This window comes from Heliconius melpomene, chromosome 20, assembly GCF_056956725.1.
Source record: "Heliconius melpomene rosina isolate 202511_hmr_F chromosome 20, ASM5695672v1, whole genome shotgun sequence".
NCBI lineage: Eukaryota > Metazoa > Arthropoda > Insecta > Lepidoptera > Nymphalidae > Heliconius > Heliconius melpomene.
Window position 1 is genome coordinate 8929603 of NC_140408.1, and position 22213 is coordinate 8951815.

The following is a 22213-nucleotide window of genomic DNA, read 5'->3' on the forward strand; positions in this document are numbered from 1 at the left end:
CGTTTCGGTAAAATGTATATTTTATAAATAACAACAAAGCAATTACTAAACGAAGACCAAAAACAAAATCAAAGACAGTCTTATGTCAAATCATAAATAACGTTTTTTGATTTGTTGTTTACATTGCGCTTAACACTGTTTAATAAAGTAAATCAATGAAATCTGTCTTTTAATAATTACATTTTATATATTTATAGTTCTTTAATACTTTTTAATAAGTAATTATAGTATAATGGATCCTCCGTCGCCATGGAAAACACCAAATCAAGTAATGCAACTTCACAAGTTAAAAAAGCGCAAAAAAGCCCTCCAGGTAAATTAAATAATTATGAAAAGCATAAAATATATTTATATTTTTTTTGCTTTACGTCAATTTATTTCAATAATGTAAATAAAAGTATGACAACTTTTAAAGTACACCTAAAAAATAGTGGTGTTTTATAATCATGTTACTTAAGATAATAACTACAGATTTTTTCAGGAGAGAATGCGACAACCTTCCACTTCATTAACCGAAGAAACTTCTAGTCAGAAACCTACTATTGACCTTAATTTTTCAAGAATTCTTAATGGTGACAAGAGAAAAAATCCATTTTCAAAGTATTTTATTACATATATTATACAGACTTTATAAATAGTAATAGTTACTAACATATATTGTAATATTTTAAAATAATATTTTGTCAGCATCAACATTTATTTGAAATGTTTTGTTTTAAGAAATAATGAAGAACAAAATAAAAAAATTAAACTTCAAGGGAGTCCACAGTTGGATGAATCAAATGACAAAACATTATTTGCATTATTGAAAATGCCTTCAAAAATAATTGAGAAACCTGCCCAGGAAGTGGATACAGAAAAACTGTCAACATTTTCTAATTTATTACAAAAATTTACAGCAGACCATACAGTAGAAACTGTAAGTATTGATGATAATAAAAAGTACATTTCATTTTAATAGAGACCATTGTAGCAACCTGGGTTAGTATCTAACTGTTTGTTGTGGGTACTCATGGAATAAATATTTTTTTCCTGCCCAGTCATTACAAAGTGCAGGATTGAATTCTGCATATCAACATGCAATCTCTGAAATTTGGGCAGAAATTAAAGAATAGAGTCTAAACACTATGTTCTTTCTGATTACCCTGCTGTGTGTGATAAAGCATAGACTAATTAGATCAAAGTATATACTTTACTTAGAATAATAGTAGCATATTATGAAAAGTAAAAAGATATATATAATACCCAACTTAAATAAAATATTGAATATTAAAATAAACACTAATAGTTCTGATTCAGAATAATAAAGACTTAAAAGTAAAAAAATATATATATAATGTTGTTCTTACCTTGACTTTGACTCTTAAAATAATGAAAAAGACCAACAATATTATTCTTCTTTCAGCAAATAATAGAAAAGAAATCTAAACACCTCACAATAGACTGGGCTCTTAAAACAAAATTACGGTTAATGTCTACAAAACCATTCCCTTGGTCCTCCAAATTAAAAGCCAGTGAAGAAGCTTCAGGCATTACTGCGTAAGTTATTGTGGGGATATTGTAAGACTACTCTTTAATACTTATAACTAAGAAAAGTGGAGATCTAGACTAACATAAATCTCAAGTTCTCTTAGTTGTAAACTTTAATTAATCTACAGAGGCCAATGTGACAGTGGTCAGACTGTACGTACATCAGATGTTGGCTGGACCCACTCTGAAGATTAAATTATTTTCATTTCTTCACTCTAGATAATAAAGCATTTTGTTAAGTTCCACCAATCAATACAGAATGTCTCAAAAATTGGGTGGAAATTGGAAAATATAGTCTGCCAACATTTGGTTCCCCCTACCTCCACTGCTATATGCAGGATAGCATAATATAAAAAAAATACTATGTGTTATATATTAAAAAGTGAACAATAGTACTTCCAATACATCATTAAGCGCCCACTACACTACTTTTAAAGTTGGGTGAGGTGGGTAGTGTGGGCAGACACTTTGGTTCACCTCATGTAACTTTGGATCACCTCGGGTGACTTCCACTTTTTACGCCCGAATCAAACGTGAACATGACTGAGCTACTACTACTTGCGAGGGTGCAAGAGTGTGTGGCCACATCCTTTGCACTGCAATCAACTTTGCCGAATGTAGTGGGGGATTAACTATTAAATGTAATAATTGTATACATAATATTATATTTATTTGAATATTTCATTTTTATTGCTGACATTAAAAGGAGAGTAATATAAAAGGTTAGTTTGTAAATACATTAACATTATACATTAACATAGTATATGCATTAACAATAAATGATATTTTTTTTCCCTATTTTGGGTGGAAAGTTATTTATAAACATAGATTATCTATATAACTTTTAGTTATTATTCGTTTAGTACACTCGACACTTTTTCCTTGTCAATCCTGGATAGGTTTACGTAGGCACATGCCCATCTGGTTTGCCTATACTGGCATGATTTTTATTTCTTATGCAAGTATATCTCCATCTAATATGCAAAGTATTGACTTCAGACCGAAAGTGGAGAACTCCCCTTACCCTTTATTTTCTCTACCTACTCAGGTGTATTAAGAAAACTGTAAACTAGATTTTTTTGTTTTCAGTTTCGTCCGTTGTCTTGACACTTCTTCTACGTCAACCCTGGACACGTCTCCCCGAGCTCGTTTTCATCAAGTTTGCCTATACTGGCAACACCCGCATTTGCCCTGGATTAACTTATTTCCAAGATCTTCTGGCAAAGTAGCGGCAACAAATTTTATGGCAACTAATGAAGAAGTCAAACAAGCGTTATTTACAGAATGGACTGAAAGCTTTAGGTCTTTATTTCAGGCAAGTTGTTTTTTATTTATTTATTTTATTATTATAACCTTGATGTAATCTTACCGGGTGAATATTTTTAAAAATATATTTATGTTTAAAAATATTTAAATAATCAAAAAAAATTGTCTCTTCCAAGCAACTCTTCCTTAAGTATTATTTATTACTTATACTATGTATTGTAAAACAGAATCATTTACCCGACTTTCCCTATAGACTTTTTTTGCTTTTTGAATTCATTGACAATCATCCAGAACCTATAATAAAAAAAAATACAAAAAGACTTCATCCAAGAATTCTTCAAGATTAGCAAACACTAAACTTAGATCATCATTTTAAATATGTAATAATTGCTTAACAATCAAATTACATAATATCATTCTCCTCTTTAGCTGCTTCGTGCTCTCCACTGCCCGTATTTCTACGTGTGCGCGAACACGTTTACGTGCGTGTTCCACGCGGCCGGCATTTGCGGGCCAGAGCCTAGCGCGTTTATTGCCCCCACTACGAGCGGGTTTCGAAACGCTTTGCGACAGGAGGGTGAGAATTCATATTACTATTGTACTTAACATACTATATATTTATAAAAAAATCTTGAAAAGTTTATAACTTAGCTACCATAATATTTTATAAATAAGCCTTATAAGAAGGTATACAACAATTATGAACTTTGACTTTAAATCAAAATAAACTACCTATTACTACACTATAACTTTTCCCTATTGATCTAAATTCACTTATATTTACAAACTTTATCAATCAATCGTATTCCAGTATAAAAATATTATCTAAAATTACACTTCTAATTTAGACGTGGAATTCACAATGCCACTGCGACCAGACATTAAAAAGAAATTAAACAATTCTGACGAAGACAGAAAGAACACTTCCTTTGACAGTTGTTACGACACAATGGATGACATGAAGGGGCAGAACTGTTCTGGTGATGAAGATGATCCTGATCAGATTCTGTCGCAAATGGGCTTGGGTGATGAGGAAATAAAGAAAATCAGTAATGCTCAGGTATGTGGTTATTTTTTTTAGAAGGTACATATTGGTATGACGGTTGTGGGTTTATTAGGGCAATGTTCTATGAGTAATAGAGCGACTGCAACCAAGCTTTTAGTTGGAACCGAATACTCGGTTGGGTCGGTTTAAGCCGGATTAGAATGACATGTTAAAATCTACTTAATTTTTTACACATTGCTATTTAAATCCAATTAGTTAAAATATGACGTAATTTGGGGATCCCCCTATGAGCGGCAAAATAAAACATAAATAAATAAAAAAAATAATTGATTTGGCCAAAATAGAAACAACTTAACCCTCTGCCTACTGCCTACAACTACCCTACTATTTGCTGTGAAAATTATATTTGAAATTAGTGTTAACAAACTCTGCTCCACAAGTACCACCTAGTTTTCAGAGATATTGTGTGTTAAGAATGCCCCAATGGGATGAGTAATATCATAATGTCGGTCAGGCTCGCGTGCAAGCGGCGTCGGAGAGCAGCGTGGACAGTGCGGCCGAGTCGTTGGTGGCGGTGACGGGCGCGGACGCGCAGGCGCTCTTTAACTTCCTGCTGAACTGCCGCTCGGCGGTGAGCGCGGCCGGCCCCTGCGCCGCCGTGCCGCCCACTCTGCTCGCGCCCACTGCCTTCGCGGGCGGCACGCTGCACGCGCTAAAGGTACACACGAGCGCACACAGACACACACCCACACCACACCATTATATATACACACACACGCACACATACTATATTGTATTGTACAGTATCAATAATACACACAATGATCAATTTTAATTAAATCTAGCAATAAACTCCTCTACTACAGATGCGTGAAAACATAATCCACGCGGAAAGCAACAAGTACTACTCGATAGAACTCCGCGGACCGATCCTCCCGACGGCGGTGCACGCGGTGGCGGACGCGCTGCGAACCAACGCGACGCCCTCGCAATATAGCGCCACGTTTGCTAATCACGCACCTACCTTGGCATTTACTTGGGCAGCGAAGAAACTTGCTCAAGGTTAGTTAATATTTTCTTTTTTAGTTTCACGCTATATTCCGCATATAGCAGGGTAAGTAAAGAAAACGTAATTTTTTCCTTTTTGTACTCCATTGTTCTTTTTCCGCCTGAACGCCGAAACTTGACAAGGGACGAGGAAGAGAGATATTACAAGCTTTTATGTTTATTTTTCTGTTTTTAGTAATTAATGATTAAATCGAAAATGTATAATGAATCGCTAATTTAATGAATATTACATATGTATTTATATACAGAGTAATTACCTACAATTTGTAGTGAATATTATGTCTGTCTTATTGTTTTATCAAATCTCCACATACAAGAGTCATAACTTCCTGAAGGCAAATTCTTTATCATAAGGACTACTATTCTAGAATAGCAAGTTCTAATTAAAAAAAAATAATAGCGCGCAATAAAATAGCGCATAATAAAAATAAGACTTTAATTAATACTTTAATTAATACTTTATTGGAATACACAAGAAATTTACACAAGAAACAATTTGTACGATAATAACCGCATTAGTGAAAAGTAGACTAAGCTAGAATTGATAAGGTTAATAAAAGAAAACATCATTTTAATACATTGTTATATTAATTATTTATTTATATTACAAGATTTTTTTATATTATTACAGAGGAATTATCAAAAGAAAAAGAAGCAAATGATTTCGGGCAGGCATTCAACAAAGAAAATTTATCAGATTGTGGCATTAGTAAAAACGTTTTGGATTTATTCTGTTCCAATGAACCTGATATTGTACAGTCCTTGGACAGCGTCAAATACAACTCAGAAGATGATACTTTTTCTTGGTGACATTTGATTATTTTTATTTAGTAGAATTCAACTGTGCTTGAAAATACTTTGCTTTATTGCATTTGGCTAAAATAGTTATACATAATATATTGACTACCATTACAATAATTGAATCCAATTAAAAATGTTATGTATTACAATTCCAAAGACAAATCAATCGTGAAATATTCGTAATCTGTTATTTGGTGTGAAAATAAAACAATTGTTTTTACGTAATTGTATGATTTATTCAATTTCATTTTTGGTAAATTAAAAATAAAGATTTCATATGTCCACAATCACTTACGCGTTAAAACAAGATTCATACAGATCAGGATGAAATAAATAATATTGTGAGAGTTCTGCTCTAGTATGACGTAATATTATGTTTACCTAACATAACCGCACTAACCACTAATTATATCACTTCAAACCCAAGGTGGAACAGGAATCTTAGAAAGCTTATACCTAAATTATTCTTCTAAGTGCGATGCTGAAACTGAAACAAAGTAAATTAATTAGTTATTAGTAGGAATGCAGAAATCAATTATGTGCATAAAACCGAAAAGGAGATATAATGTTATATTATGAATGTTGCATGGTGTTTAAAATTTATTTTATGATACAAGTTAAAATTAATGTTGTAGATTATATTTATATAGCAATGCTATATGAGCAATGGCGTAATCGTTTTGTACAGTGAATAGATCGTATATTTCTCTGCTGGTGTTTAAACGTTCAATGTTCAAATAAACAATTTCGTGGAGGGTAATATTTCGCACAATAAAACATACTAAACTTCAAAAAAAACTTTTTTTTGTATCTAATAAGCATGTAAATTAAAACTTTGAGTTTTTGGGTTTTTGTGGGGACTTTTTTTATAAGTTTAAGTAGTGACAGAATTTATAAAATGATTATAATCCACCTGCATACTTGTCCATGTACTGACGACATTTAATTATCCTCAAGTTTATGATTTCTGAAACAAATAATTAAAACATAAGTTGATAAAAGTAAAAGAAATATTTACTCGTCGTCGACTTTTAATTAAACAAACAGATCCCTGCAGATTTACGCGATGGGATCTCGACCTACTGAGGGGTTCCACCTGCCTATGTTTGTGATAAAAAATAAAACTGAAACAAAACGTACATTAGAAGAGGGCGTGGCGGGCTGTCCGGGCACGGAGTACTGCGGGCGGAAGTTGGTGAAATTGGCGGCGGCGGCAGCCGGCGAGAAGCCCGGCAGCGCGCCGCTTGCGCCGAACCCGGCCGGGTACTGCGCCATTTGTGCTACAAATGTAATTTTAATTTGTTTAAAATTAGAAAAACTGCAACCATTATGTTTTGTTTATATTTAAAACGAATCACCAAGTTGGAGTTGGAGTAGTCTAGACGGTCTAGTGTCGTTTAAAGCATAGTAGTGTGACCTGACTGCATCTATGCTTATAATCTATATATATAAAAGGACTTGTCCTCACTGACTGAGGTAAGACGCACGCACAGCCGAAACTGCTGATGGTAGAAACGTTAAATTTGGACAAAAGTTTAATTTCGTAATCTGGACATCCACTAAGAAGTGATTTTGAAAAATTTTAACCACAAAGGGGTGAAATAGGGGTTCAAAGTTTGTACGGGAAAATTCTTAAATCGCCACCGATTTTTATAAAATTTCATATTTAGATTCTTAAAAATATTTAATTGAACATATGTTTCATGGTTTTCTAGAATTCACCTCTTAAGGGTGCAAATAAGGGGTTGAAAGTTTGTATGGAAAAATCTTTAAATCGCCACCGATTTTTATAAATTTTGAAATTTAGACTCTTAAAAATATTTCGTTGAACACATGTTTCATGGGTTATTAGATTTCACCCTTAAATACGCAAGCGCAGCTGCGCGCGTCCGCTAGTATAGTATAAATACAGTTCGCAGCACTAATTGTTAGAACATTGAGTGCTGCCTAAACGTAATAATAAGGGAATTAGATAAAATTAATATTGCTTAAGAACTCATTATAAGACCTCAGCAGAATCTGCCTTGCGAGTCGCTGGTAATATACAGACGACTACTGATATTTTTATGTAACTAACAATTTAATTGCTCTTACAATGGCCTATCAAACATAAAATATAAATACATTAAAATGAATCAGTTACCCGACGGTACAGGGTTCCCGGCGGTAGCCGCGAGGCGCGACAGTATAGACCGCTCGGACATCTGCAGGCGCTGCGCCACGGGAGGGATGCGCGCCAGCGTGGCCGGCAGCCGCGACACGTCTGACTTCATGTCCGACAGCAGTTCCTCCAGCTGGTTCAGCACCTGGGAGCGGATGACAACAATTATAATACGTTTTAATTATTGGTCATCATTTATCATATCATTTATAACTTTCTAAGTTTTGATTTGATATTTATCTGAAATTTGCAGTTTTCTATCATGACTCTTGAATAAAATTTATAAATACACCACTGACGGTATGTGTAAGACTAAAATCTACCGTACAAATCACTCCACAAGTCATTTCAGTCCATAGATACTGCAATCTCAACTATTTCGACACTCTTGCCATGCACACTTGTAGATTGATTGTAGGATTCTTTTTTATTAGTTATTAGTATCTTGCAACCGTCTATAGCTAATTCTACAGTAAGCGACCCACCTTGTGCAATACCGCATTGGCGGGCTTGTTGCCGGCCAGCGACTCCTTGCTGAGGTGCTGGTGCGACTCGGCGAGGCACTCTACCTCCGCGAAGCGCGCGTTCAGCGACATGGCGGGGTGGTTAGGATCCTGCGTCAAGTTCAGGTACGCCGCGCGCCTCAGCTGCTCCTCGATCACCAGCGCTTGTTCTAACAACTGTCAATGACGTCTAGATTATTTTATATGTTTTATATAACGAAACGCCCTTGCCTTCCTAGCGCAATCTCTGTCTACCTTCTTATGTGAGATAGGTCATGACGGTAAAAAAATATTGAAACAAAAAAAAGGAAATTGATATAAATAAAAAAAATACCTTAAACCGCCTCGCCAAGAATTTGTTCTTGATCTCGAGGAAGTTGCCCTTGCCGACGTCCATTTTGAAGGGCTCATTGATGATGGCGAAGCGCAGGTCGTTCTGAATGTCCTGCCAGCGGCCATAGCCGTGCGTGACGATACCGGCCAGCAGCCAATAGTCGTGGCGGCGGTGCCAGATCTCGTACTCGCGGCCCGGTGCCGCCGCGCGCTCCTCGTTCAGCCATAGCGTGTGTAGCTCCGTAAACCCGCCGTCCGCGATGTTGAACATGAACTTGCGGCGCTCCACCTTCAACTCCTCCTCCTCCTTCACCAGCACCACATCGTCGTCGTCCTCATCCTTCTTCTCCTCTTTTGGCTCCTTAGACTTGTCGGAGCCCTCTGACTCGGCCTTATCGCTCTTTGCATCTTCCTTTTTATCGTCATCTTTGGCCTCTTCTTTAATTTTGTCATCTTTGTCGTCGTCTTTCTTCTCTGACTTGTCGTCCTCCTTGGACTCCTCATCCACTGACATTCGTCGTTCGTCTTTGACTTCCTCTTTGATATCTTTCGCTAAGTCCTTGTCATCCTTATCTTTTTCTTCTTTAATGTCGCTAGTGTCCATCGGTTCTTCTTTGTCCTTGGTGTCTTTGGAGTCAGATTTCTCATCTTTAGTTTCTTCTTTATCGTCTTTCTCGGAGCCGCCGGGTGTAGGCGCCTGTCCCGAGGCCTGCGTGAGTTGTGTGGGCGCGGGAGAGGGCGCGGCGGAGGTGATGGGTGTGGCCGTTGAGGGAGCCGGACTGGGCGCGGCACTCTCAGCGCCTGCGATTTTCACTGGTTCCACTGGCTTGCGAATAAGTTCAGGCATACTGTAATATCCGTTGATATGTTCGAACTCTTGCACTTTCTTTCTAATAAGACTCATAACGCCAATCCTCGTGAGAACATGCTGCCTCGATAGACCTTCTCGGGGAACGCCGTCAGCAAACGTTTCAGCATTATCTGCACCAGGCTCACACAAGTGTCGCATGAACAGAGACACGTACGCTTTGAAGTTACGTTCTGATTTTCCTCTGAGATCTCTTACTAACCACTGTGAGTTAAATGCATCCTGTGGCGGCATGCCATATCGCATGATGGCGTTAAGAAATGACTTCCTCTGTCGGGCATTAAATCCAAGCACCTCCATGTTGCCCCCGACGCGAGCAAGTAATGGTGGCAGGGGCCTATCCCTTTCCTCTCGCCTCTCCAGGCGTCTCTTGCTGCGGCGACTGAGTAAATCACCATTGTCATTCTTCTCATCAAAATCGTCATCCTCTTTGTCATCTTCGCTTCCTTGAGAGAAGTCGGTATTATAATCTGAGCCATTTTCTTGCCACGTGGAGTCCTCTCTGTTTTCCGTCTGGGCAACACTACCGTCGTTATAGTTGACTTGCTTGCGTACTCTCTTACCCTTACCAAGCGTTCGCGCTTGATCTTCTTGATGCTGTTCATAATGATGCCTGAGCAGTTTAATCCAATAGGCAGGATCTGTATTTTCGGCTTCCTGTTTAATAATCTCAGTATCGACTTCTTCCTCGCCGTCGCCTTCTTTGGTAGAATAGTTAGCTACTTTAAACGAACTAAGATATTCGTTAGCCCAAGATTCTTTTTGTTCAATACCTTCTTTAGAACGATCGAGTAGCCCGCAAACGGCTTTATCGTCGTAGTGAATAGCTTCTTCCTTGCCCTCCTCCTCCTTAAAGAGTTCTTCTGTACCAAACCTGAGGATATCATCTAATTCTTGCTTGGTGAAGTTAGCGCCTTTGCCGCCCATACCAGGCCGTACCACCAGGTGAGTCAACATCATTTTTCTTTTGGCTACTTGAGTGACTCTCTCCTCTACACTGTTACGAGTAACGAATCGGTATATCATAACTTTATTGGCTTGACCGATACGATGCGCTCGGGAGAAGGCCTGGATATCATTATGAGGATTCCAATCTGAATCGTAAATGATTACAGTGTCAGCTGTTGCCAAATTTATACCTAAACCACCAGCCCTTGTTGACAGAAGGAAGACAAACTGCTGCGCGCCTGGAGCATTAAATCTATCAATGGCTTCTTGTCTGATTGTACCTGTAATACCACCATCAATTCTCTCATACTTATAGCCCTCACCTTCCAAGAAATCCTCAAGGATGTCTAACATTTTTGTCATTTGAGAGAAAATTAGCACTCTGTGACCTTGCTCCTTGAGCTGCTTCAACATTTTAGACATAAGGACTAATTTACCAGATGCCTTAATTAACGCTTGAGTATCATAGTTTCCATGAGGGCCCAGTGGTGCCTCTTCTGCAGCCACAGGGAACAAATACGGATGGTTGCAACACTTTTTCAAATCCATCATAACATTAAGTAGGGAAACAGTTTGCCCTCCACTCTTTGGATTCAAAGCCTCGTAATTTCTAGTCAAGATGTACTTATAGTATTTCTTTTGCATAGGAGACAACTCGACGCGCACAATGAATTCAGATTTAGCAGGCATGTTTTTCAATACGTCAGCTTTGAGACGCCGCAACATGTGGGGCCCAAGCATTTCATGAAGCCTCTTCACTTGCTCTTCTTTGGATACATCAGCAAATTCATTTTGGAAAGCAGCTAGGTCATTAAACTTATCCTTATTCAAGAAGTTAAGAAGATGGAACAATTCTTCTAGATTGTTCTGTAAAGGAGTTCCTGTCAACAGGAGTTTATAATTGATGTGATAACCAGCTAAGAGCCTGAAAAATTTGGACTGATTACTCTTTAGCCTATGAGCCTCATCCACAACCAATACAGCCCAATCAATGGAACCAAGGCAGGTTGAATCAATGGAAATAAGTTCATACGACGTGAGCAGAACGTTAAATTTGACTTGAGATTTTATCTTGGAAGGTCTCCCGCCTCTGTTACCGCCATCGTCAAACGTCAGCTCATTTTCTCTTATAACAGCTCTGGAGTCTTTATCACCAACATATGTAATGCAATATAAATCTGGAGCCCATAGTTCAAATTCTCTTTCCCAGTTGATAATAGTTGAGAGTGGCACTGATACTAGGAAAGGGCCTTTACAATGGCCTTCTTTGAACAGTGAATATAGGAATGTTACAGTTTGAATAGTTTTGCCGAGACCCATCTCGTCAGCAAGGATAGTGTCAATTCCTTGTCCCCATGAATATCGTAGCCAGTTTATACCTTCAAGCTGATATGGATGCAATTGCATGCCAGTTTCATACACAAATGGTGGTTGATCTTCATATTTCTTATTAAGATTTGTAGTGGGACGATCTGGCGGAGGGTTGTACTTTTTGCTCTTAATTTGTAAGCCACTGCTGCTTTCATCGTCATCAATGTTATCCTTATTCTTACTTTTACGTCCTGCTTTTTTGCCCTTAGTTCCCTTAGTTTTTCCTTCAGAGGTGATGTAGGCACGCATATCCTGAAATCATGTAAAGAAATATCATGTTAATAAATATTTATCAGAAATCTTCAATAGATAATACAAAACCATAAACCAAATTATGTTTTTTTTTACGATATTACGATAATAAAATACCTGATAATACTCCATAGCCGATTTAAGACCAGCTATATCTTCATGTTCAGACTCCCATGTAGCCTGGTCATAGGACAAGTCGCGCCACTTCACTAGATAATATGTAGTACCGTCACGGGATGTTCTGTGGTTTATTACTCTGTGCACGATTAGCCATTCTGGTTTAACACCATATCTGCAAATAGAAAGATAAATAATATATGTATAAATTAATAACTAAAGGCTTCCCCTTCAGTGATAATTAGTGGCGAACTCAACATCGCTATTTCTTTTTAAAAACTAGTCAAGTGCGATTCGCAATCTCCCACCGAGTGTTCCGTATCAATTTTAGGAATGTAACTCCATGGGAAGTAAAACTTATAAAAGTCGACAGTCTTGAGTTTGCGGGCATATGCACTTACTCATTTTGAATGAAATGAACTATAAATTATTTTTTCCTTAGTTGTTGCTTTATTATTCTCACTTTGTGCTAAATTTCATAATTGTAGGTCCACAGAAAATGCCTTATAGGCTAATTATTATTATAAAATAATTTAAAAAAAAATCATTACTGGGCCAATTTCATTCAGAATGGATGCATAAATACTCTTATCTTTTGATTAAAGATAAGACGTTGACTTAGAAGCTTAATTTTCTCAATGATATAAGGAGTCATAGGCCTTGATTTTTTATATTAATTTCAGCTTAATACTTCCACACGGTCTTAAGATAAATGATCTTGACAGACATGCAATTAAGCTCCTATAAGGGTTTTATGTTTTTCTTTCGAGATACGGAACTCTCAAGTAGAAATCGATCGACCCCACAATAGTCGCGTTTCTGTAAACAGACGCTGTACAACCAACAAAACTAACCTGTAATACTTCTCTTCCAACATTTTCTCATCAGAATCTTGCCCCTGGTTTTGCTTGTGTTTTATACGTTTACGACTTTCACGTTCTTCGAGTGGCTCTTCAAGCTTGGGCGGCTCTTCTGGGTCCGATTTACGCATGTAGTAGCGATACATCAGTGGATGGAATACATCCAACTGTAAATATAAAGTTTTTAGTATTTATTCATAAAACGATTATCTCCTTGCATTAAATATTTATCTATGACAAAAGCTCAAGGCTTTCTAATTTATTTAAATTCTATTAATATATATATTTCTCTTCCTTGTAGTAATAGTTGTACACACAAGATAATAATGTATAAGCTACAAAATATATAAAATAAAAATATATAATTTTTTTAATCACTATCATACCTGTATCTCAGAAATCCAGCTGCAATGCCAATAGGATCTCTCATGCCACTTGACAAAGAACTCCCTGGTCCGTGGTGTCTTTGATTTTGCCGACATCTCCTTCCAACGCCAAGTCAAAATTTTCGATACTTTGCCTTCTAGTGGTGGACACTAGAATTAAAATTACAATATAATACAATAAGATTTATAGAAAATCATAATCTACAGTAAGAATATATTTTTATAACAAAGAAACATTAATTATCAAATTTGAAATATAATTTTCAAATAAAAAATAGAACTAAACAAAAACTCACACTACATCTTGGACATTTCCATTCTCCATCAGGCACCTCCTCCAGCGGTGGATTTAAACAGAAACGATGGTAAGCAGACGGACAAGAATCACAACAGAGCAACTCTCCGCCATCTTTACAAATCCTGTTAACGAAAACTCATATTAACCAAAACAAATATGTCGGAGTTATAACATAATGCATGATAAAAAAAATAATAAGTATGGTTTTATAAATCAAAGTAAATATGTATAAAAACAAAGAAAATAAAACTATTAACAAAAATAACTGATAAAGAAACACCTTAAATTATCATAAACAATATTTAACTAAGTGTTTAACACCAACTGTAGCACCTATGAAAAATATTTTTAAAAAACACTGATATCACTGTTTGTAAATTAACCTGCAGAACTCCTGATGCTCATCATCCTCCTCCTGGTCCTGATTACCCTCAGTCTCACAGTGGGGACATGACCACCTGCCTTCCGGAGTCTCTTCCAAGTCGGGATCCAAGCATACCAAATGGTAAGCTCTGGGGCAAGTGTCACATAGGATAATTTCACCTCCTTGTTGGCACACCTATGAATACAAATTAATTAAGTGGTATAAGACTAGACTGGACTGGATTATTTCTGTATAAATAATGATATTAATTGCATTATTGACATTTGTTTTTTTTCATCCTCACAATGTAACCCCCATATGTTTTAAGGGTTAGTCAACATGAATGGAATTAAATTTCTCTCTGTTTAGAGAGAATCCAGTGTGAAGACTCAAGATAGTCCACTTCCCCCTTTACACCCGAATTTAAGACTTTGACTGTTAAGTGAAATCAATCTCTCATTGCCTTGCTTTGATGTCTTACCAGAACAGAGAAATTAAAATATTTCATGTATAAATATAACTAATGGTATTTACATTTACAGTTTCTATAACTAATTGAAGGAAGGTTTAAATCTAAATTAATAAGTATTGACAAAACAAACAGCAACACGATGAGGCATATGTTCAGCCAACAATAGCACTTTTAAGTATGACCAAAAATGAAGAACAATGAAATCTATCTTAACGAAATATGGATCACATGGGTTATAAATGGGATGGGATGGGACATAAATGCAAATATCTCACCTCACAATAGTCCTGATGTTCCTGTTCACCTTCAGCACCATCAGGGAATTTGTTGGTTGTCCGCATTTTCTTCTTCTTCTTGCTCTTATTTCCGATTTTTGTTTTAGCTTTCTTCTTTGGCTGTTGCTGTTATATTTTTAACATGATCAATTAGAAATTCTAAACTGACTGACTGTACTGACAAAGAATTTTAAATTATTGAATTTAACTTCAAGCTGTTTCCCGCGCACAGCAAAGTAGGCAGCCTGGGAACCTAATGTCCTCCAATCAAACAAACCTCCGTTCAGATTAAGACATTGCCGTTCCCCACATTTCGCCAAATACAAAAAAAAACATTTCCTAGAGTGAGAATTGAACACACAACTTGCCGCGTTTACAGTCGCACACCTGCGCCACGACTGGGCTCGGGCGTAACAATATTGATTTCGAGTTTTATATGAAAAATAGATCATCTATCCTTACAGGAAGATTAGGATCCTCTTCCTTTTGCTGTGCAGTCTCATCGGCATTGCTGGTGGTAGGTTTAGGTTCCGCTTCAGCCAACATCTGTTCAAACTCCGCATCAGAATCTGTGTTTGCACCCGCGCTACCTTCTTGATCTTCCTCCTATAATCAAAATTTATTTGTAAAAAAATATTTCAGGTGTTTCAAAAAAAAATTTTTTTTTTTTTAGGATTTAAATCTGCGATCAGTGGCAAGACTATAAGCAGATGGCCTGAGTGTAAATGTTTACATTTACACGTTTTTATTATATTGTATTCAACATTTTTTTTAGCTTCATTTTTGTAAACTTAATAAATTAAAAATAAAATTATGGAGCGGTGTTTGCTGTTTATAATCTTTAAAATGCACTTATGGAGTTGTAAACTTATCATATTTTCAAATAACAAATACAATTTGTGTTATTTTATTTTTTTCAGACTTTTTTGCCAAGGTACCATTTTTTTTAATAAAGTACGAAAATTGCATTCTTTTACAATTAACATATTTTTACTCACACTGCTTGTCCGTTTACGTTTACTAAACTTGATCTTCAACGTCGGCACCTTTGGTTTGCGACCCGGCTTTCCGCGCGGAGCTCCTGGATGTTTGGGCTTGCGACCTCGTTTACGAGGTGCTGGTGTACCCTCGTCACTGATACCATCGTCTTCTTCCTCTTCCGGCTCGTCTATTGAGTCTTCTATCTGTTAAAAGATAGATTTAAGCTTCATGCTACCCCGCATGCATGCCCGTGAGCAGAGAGAACTTTGAACTAAGACCCTTCACTAAACTTTCGGAAATATCCCGAATGTTGAATGACGAAACTCAAAGCTGCGCTTTATCTTATTACTTAAAAGAGCGAAGTAATTAAAATAATAAAAAAGAATTCCCTCGAGTAGGAATTGAACGCAGTACCATACACCACCATACTTGAACTTCATATTTTTATACAAACAACTTTACCTGTGTAAATATAATATAATATAGGTACATAAATTAAAATTAATTAAATGTATTTCACTAAAGCGGCTTATATTATAATCATATTAGTATTTCTATGGTTAACAGATGTGGGTTGAGTGTATATGGGTTTGATTCCCACTCCACGAATTGAAATTGCTGCCTGCATACTAGTATATGTAATAAGTTATTTAACTAAATTTACCTTATTCTCTTTGGGTGTACGCCCAGGGCGTTTGGGCACATAATCAGATGCGTTGGATGTGTTAGTGTTATCCTCTGACCCCATGTTTTGGTTTCCAGCCGCACCACTACTGCCGTCCAGGTGCGGGTTTGTCTCACAGAAAAGCCGCCATTTGGCAGCTACGAGCATCATTAGTTTTGATACTGGTACCTAACATTTAATTCATTTAATTATCATGTATGTAAATTTATTTACTTTTTTAACTAACTTTAAAAAAAAAGGAGGTTGCTTATTTTATGCCGATGCTATAACATTACAATATAATATAATACAATATATTATTACAATATAAATTACTAAGGCTGTTTGTTTTACTTGGCTAAATAAATGTTCTTTTACTCGGATTACTTAATATTATAAAGTTTATTTCGTTTTTATTTTGTTTGCGTGTTTAGCCGGAATTCAGCGACGCGATGCATCTTCTTACCATAGCGAGGAAAGGGAAATAATTCATATCCTCCGGGATATTTAATTTAATTTGTGTAAATAAAATAAAATATAATAGGCTTGTCAAAATTGACAATTTTACAGTCAGATGCTCTCCTACTGCGCCACGACGGCCCCAAATTTACTTAATTAATTTAATTATAAATTATACCTTAGGATTTTCCTTTACAATGAGTGGGCGTACATGTTGCTGGAAAAGCTTGTAACTTGTCAAGTTCTCGAGATCAGCGTCAGAATACTGAACGTCGACGTCAGTGAGACCAAATGACGAACACACTTCTTCCACTGTGGGCATACCTGCAGGTAAAAATATAAAAATTAACACAATTATATAACTTAATAAACTAAACCGTTTCTTACAAAAGGAGGTTTCGAAATTGAATTGAAATTCAAGCTTACCTTATTAGCTAGAGCTCTTTCGTTTGATACCTCACTTGAACTACCAGCTTCAATACCAAATTTTACCCCCTTTTAAGACTATTATTTTAAAAAACATAATTTCATAATTCTATATCAACCGGAATGGATCAAGGGACCATAGGCCTGTGTATATGTTTTGAATTTAAAATCGATATCTCCAAATCGATATCTCCCTTTTTCTTGAGAATCAAGAAAAAGGCTCTTGACAAATAAGCAGACAGATAGCCAGATAGACGACGGACGGACTGACAACAAAGTGATCTTATACGGGTTCCTCTTTTCCTTTATAGGTACGGAACACTAAAAGAGAACCAACCACTTGGTTGGTTGGAAGTGGACTTGGGCACCGAAAGTACCGTAGAAACTTAATAAATATGCAATTAAGTTAAATGATAAGTCCAATTTTCTTTTTTTTTTTTCTTCAATTTCTATCCATTGACGATTAGCCAATAAGCTATAATTAAATTTTATATGTATCTAGATTGACAATGATAAGTCCAATAAAGATTTTTGTCTTTAAAGAGACCGTCGTGGCACAGCGGGTGTGACGCGACGGTTGTGGGTTCGATCCCCACTCGAGGAAGTGAAATATTTATTTATGTTTATATTCGTCTCTGGTGTCGAGGCAAAGTGCGATGTTGAGTTCTGCCACTCAACACACACAATGCCTCCAGAATTCGGCAGAAAGTAGGGAACGGAGTGTCTTAGGTTCCCTCTGCCTACTTTGCTGTGCGCGGGATACAGCGTGAAGCTGATTTGATTTGATTTTAAAATAAATAATTTTCAGATTTTATTCTTTACTTGTAGTATAAAACATTAACAATATAATATTTCTAGGTCAGCATAGCACAGTAATAATATACGTAAAGATAACTCTTCAAAAAAGAGGATAATACTTAAATAATGTGACAAAAATTTATAGGAATTTGATTTGAGGTATAAAAAAATTTTGCCTGTTACGAATTCCTCGTAACAAAATAAAAATGTCTCTGTCAAAAAATGTTGGGAATTACGTAAATATGAAATTAAATATAAAGTAATTGATGTTAATGAAATATGAAGTAATTTATTTTAATTTTAATAAAATGAATTGTATAAATTATATCTTTTTAGTGTTTTTAGGGAATATATCTTTAATACCTTTGTTAATAAAAGTCAAGTCATATGTTTACTTAAAGAATTTTTTTTCTTCTAGGTAAGTTTAAATCTAAAATATAATTAATTGATTTGTTTATTTGTGGCGGGATTATTACTTATTGATAAATAATGTTACTGTTACTTTAATACAAATTTAATACATACTTTTATTAAAAATTTAGACTTTTAAAAAAATGTTTAAATAGTACAAAAAATAATTAAAAAGCGTATATTTCACCGTTTCTTACTTAACAAAGATATTGAAACTTACGAGCGAAAGTTATTCCATCGTCAGGAAAATTTTGTGAAGATAAACTTAGGCTTTTAAAGCATGTAAATTAGGCGTTTATTTTTCGAGAAAATGTAAAATTAACATAATTCAACGCTCTGTTTACGGCCGTAAGTCTAAGCTCGAGTCCCGCGGGGGGCACCCTTGCTACTGATAACATCCTCTCATGCAGCCACGTAGTGCTTGCATTTTCTCAAAAATTATGAAAAATGATTGAATATATATATTATACAATCAATCTATTTGCAAATGCAGAAAAATAAAAGAATTATAGGTGGAATGCGGGCGAAGCCGCGAGTGGGCCGCTAGTGAGAAATATAGCGAAAAGCTATAAAAAGTTCCTTCCAAACTTACCAGATCCCGAATCGGAAGCTACGGGAGTATTGTGTTTACTGCCGCGCCCCTTACGCGACTTCTTGCTGGAGGATACCGCGCTCAGTGCGTAGTCGCTGTCACCCTCCGCTTCGATTTCCAGACCAAAATCGTCGTCCTGGATTGTAAATTTTTATGTTACCAATGAAATTGTCTATACATATAAATAAAATGAATGCCTCTGAATCTGATTTCAAATTAACGGATTTTTTCAAGTACATAATTATAGTTATTACAGAATAAAAATAAACATAAATTATTAATGAAAATTAACATAATTACACATAGTGAAAATTTATCTGTCTGTCTACTCTAGTCTCTGGAATAGTTCAACCAATTTTTATAAGATTTTCACTGGAATCTTCAATATTATCATTACCAGGGTGTCTATTCTAGAGGGAGCAGAGAAAATAAGCAGAGGGGTCCTAGGAACCTAGTGTTAGGACACTCTGTTCCCTTTAAAACATTTCTGTTTTCCACTTTCCGCCGAATTTGTGAAGCATTGCGTATTGAGTGGCGGAACTCAACGCCGCGCTTTGGTTCATTTTTAAAGCGAAGATATTAAATTATGTAATATTTCAATCCTTAAGTACGAATCGAACCCACAATCGTCGCCTTATGCCCCTGTACCACTACGGCGTCAATTTACTTATAACTTTATTAAGAAATATAGGAATTAATATTACTAATTAATTATTTTAATTATTACTCAAGTTTTATTATTAACTGATAGATTGTCAGACTTTAAATATTATGGTTGAAGGTTTCACCCAAACTAGAGCAATTGAATTATTTTTATTTCTCTGCTCTCATAGACAGAATGTGGCATTATGTTCCTCTACTCAAACTATAATGTGTCGAATTTACATACAAAATAATGGAGTCTTTCAAATTTGGGCGTAAAGTAGACAATAGTGTCTTAACACCACATTTTCCCTGGCGACCTCTGCTATACAGTGTCAATCTTCATAGAAAAGGAATTTAGAGAAATTAGGGATAGTTGTGGGTTTAATTTCTTCTCAAGGGATTTTGGCCTTAAATATTTTTGTTTCTGCAATAGTCTAGCTTGAATAAATTAATATATATAATGTATATGCAATTTTAATATAAAGAAAATTACACACTATGAAACTAAAATTTTAAGGTAAAATAATTAACATTGATAATTACTATTAATTATCAAAGTGTAAATTGAAATATCAATCTCTTAGCTTAAAAAAATATAATATCATTTTGTTATAGGTAACTCTTTAAAAAGTATTGTGTCTAGTTTATTATTTTAGTTATATGGATTGTTTCATCTTTAACAAACACAAGGTTGTTAATAAGAAGTTGCTAATAATCAATATTAAAGTGGCATAAGTAAAAAATTGGCAGCTTGTGGGAATCTATGATAGAATCTTTACAATTTTTTTTTATTGTTTTTGAGCTTCACACATTATCCCACACAGATGATATATGGAGTCAGAGAGAATTTAGTATGGCACTACAATTAGTATTTTCTATTTGAATTAAAGATGTAAATGGCTGAACTCAATACCATATTTTATCTCTTATAAATGTTGATAATTCAGTTTTCAAGTGAGGATCATATCTACCATCATGTTTTTTTGCAATTAGTAGAACTAGAAAAAATTTAGTTAGGTCAATGAAAATATAAAAAAATGTTTGTTTACCTCTTCACTTTCATTTTTGCGCTTCTTCTTTTTCTTTCTTCCTTTCTTTTCTTCTCCTCTAGCTTTTCTTTTCTTTCCTTTCTTTTTCTTTCTTGCATCTTCTGGAGAATAATCATCATCCTCCTATAAAAAAGAATATGTCAGAAAAAAATTTTGTTAGTAGTAATAAAATTTTGATTATAATAAAACAAAGTTTTATTTATTATTATTATGTGTAAAATTTCTAATTCTAAACAAAACCAAGTTGCAAGTTGATATTCAGTTTATAAAATTCTTAGCATGAAAAGATTTTTGATGAAAATTTGAATGGTTCTTTATTTCAATTATTTTGAAAGTAAATAAGTACCTGTTTATAAATATATGTTAAATATTAAATACTATACTTTAAAAAATATATGAAAAAAATATTTTTGCACGTTATGCTTACTTTTGGTGGGGCTTCATCACTTTCTCCTGAGTTATCATTTTGACCCTCACCTTCCTCCACGTCCTCGTCACCTGCAAGAATTATTTACATTAAAGTGGCCAAACCAGTCAGCATGCTTTCCACCTGCACTCCTTATCAAGCACATGAGGATCATCAGTTTTTGCATTACACGCGCACTCCAAGCTATAAGGTCACTAATCCCTTTGTTTGGCGGCGTCCATTTTGTTAAGTAGTAATGAGGGGATAATGCATGTTCTTTTCTGTCACAAACTGCCACATAAAAATATTTATAACTAAACCATAACAAATGCACAAATATAACACTTATTATCACAACACTATATAACACTTCGATTTGTATGATTATAAAATAAATACATTTCACTATGAATGCCGAATTTTTTCAAAATTTTAATTGCTTACCGCAAGTAAACATATGATACCGCTATTCGCGGCTTACCTATGACATGCTAGGAATTAAATTGAACCTTTACCTGCGAAAGATCCATCTACTTCATCATCAGATGCCATTTAGATAACGATTTGTCACAACCTAAAGACAATTGAAAGATTTTAGTCTAGAAAAGGTAAAGGACGCGCAGTTTTTGCGACAAATGGTAATTAATTCAGAAATTGATGCCGCCGTCACTACGAAGAACTAGTGTGCAAAAGTGATAGGCGCAGTTCCTATCTCTTTCTTACCCAATAACACAGATAAAAGACAAAAAAAAAGAAATTGGGTGGTCAGTTGTAAAAATCATTAGTCCACGCCCCAAAAAAATAAAATTTATAGTATGCTAAATGTTCTTAGAAAGTGTTCTTATCGATAGTTTTTCGGATAGTAGATATTATTCAAGGAATAAGCAAACTTTTTTAATTCAA

The 22213-nt window shown here is 35.4% G+C and overlaps 2 protein-coding genes across 2 annotated transcripts; one reads left to right on the forward strand and one right to left on the reverse strand.

Annotated features, from left to right (window-relative positions):
* Window positions 1–82: 82 nt before the first annotated feature.
* hd (humpty dumpty) lies at window positions 83–6161 on the forward strand. Its single transcript, XM_085204375.1, has 10 exons — window positions 83–313; window positions 482–600; window positions 721–919; window positions 1406–1539; window positions 2620–2845; window positions 3226–3373; window positions 3645–3856; window positions 4317–4520; window positions 4669–4864; window positions 5502–6161. The coding sequence occupies exons 1-10, from the start codon at window positions 233–235 to the stop codon at window positions 5678–5680; spliced, it is 1698 nt and encodes a 565-aa protein (XP_085060501.1). The 5' UTR covers window positions 83–232; the 3' UTR covers window positions 5681–6161.
* Window positions 5886–22006, reverse strand: Mi-2 (chromodomain-helicase-DNA-binding protein Mi-2 homolog). Its single transcript, XM_085204374.1, has 20 exons — window positions 21826–22006; window positions 21332–21402; window positions 20905–21027; window positions 19211–19346; window positions 17162–17307; window positions 16525–16713; window positions 15878–16063; window positions 15342–15485; window positions 14880–15005; window positions 14152–14327; window positions 13767–13890; window positions 13471–13620; window positions 13079–13251; window positions 12225–12399; window positions 8670–12107; window positions 8318–8512; window positions 7815–7977; window positions 6812–6951; window positions 6585–6638; window positions 5886–6158 (listed from the first exon to the last, which is right to left on the reverse strand). The coding sequence occupies exons 1-19, from the start codon at window positions 21860–21862 to the stop codon at window positions 6630–6632; spliced, it is 5901 nt and encodes a 1966-aa protein (XP_085060500.1). The 5' UTR covers window positions 21863–22006; the 3' UTR covers window positions 5886–6158; window positions 6585–6629.
* Between the last annotated feature and the right edge of the window lie 207 nt (window positions 22007–22213).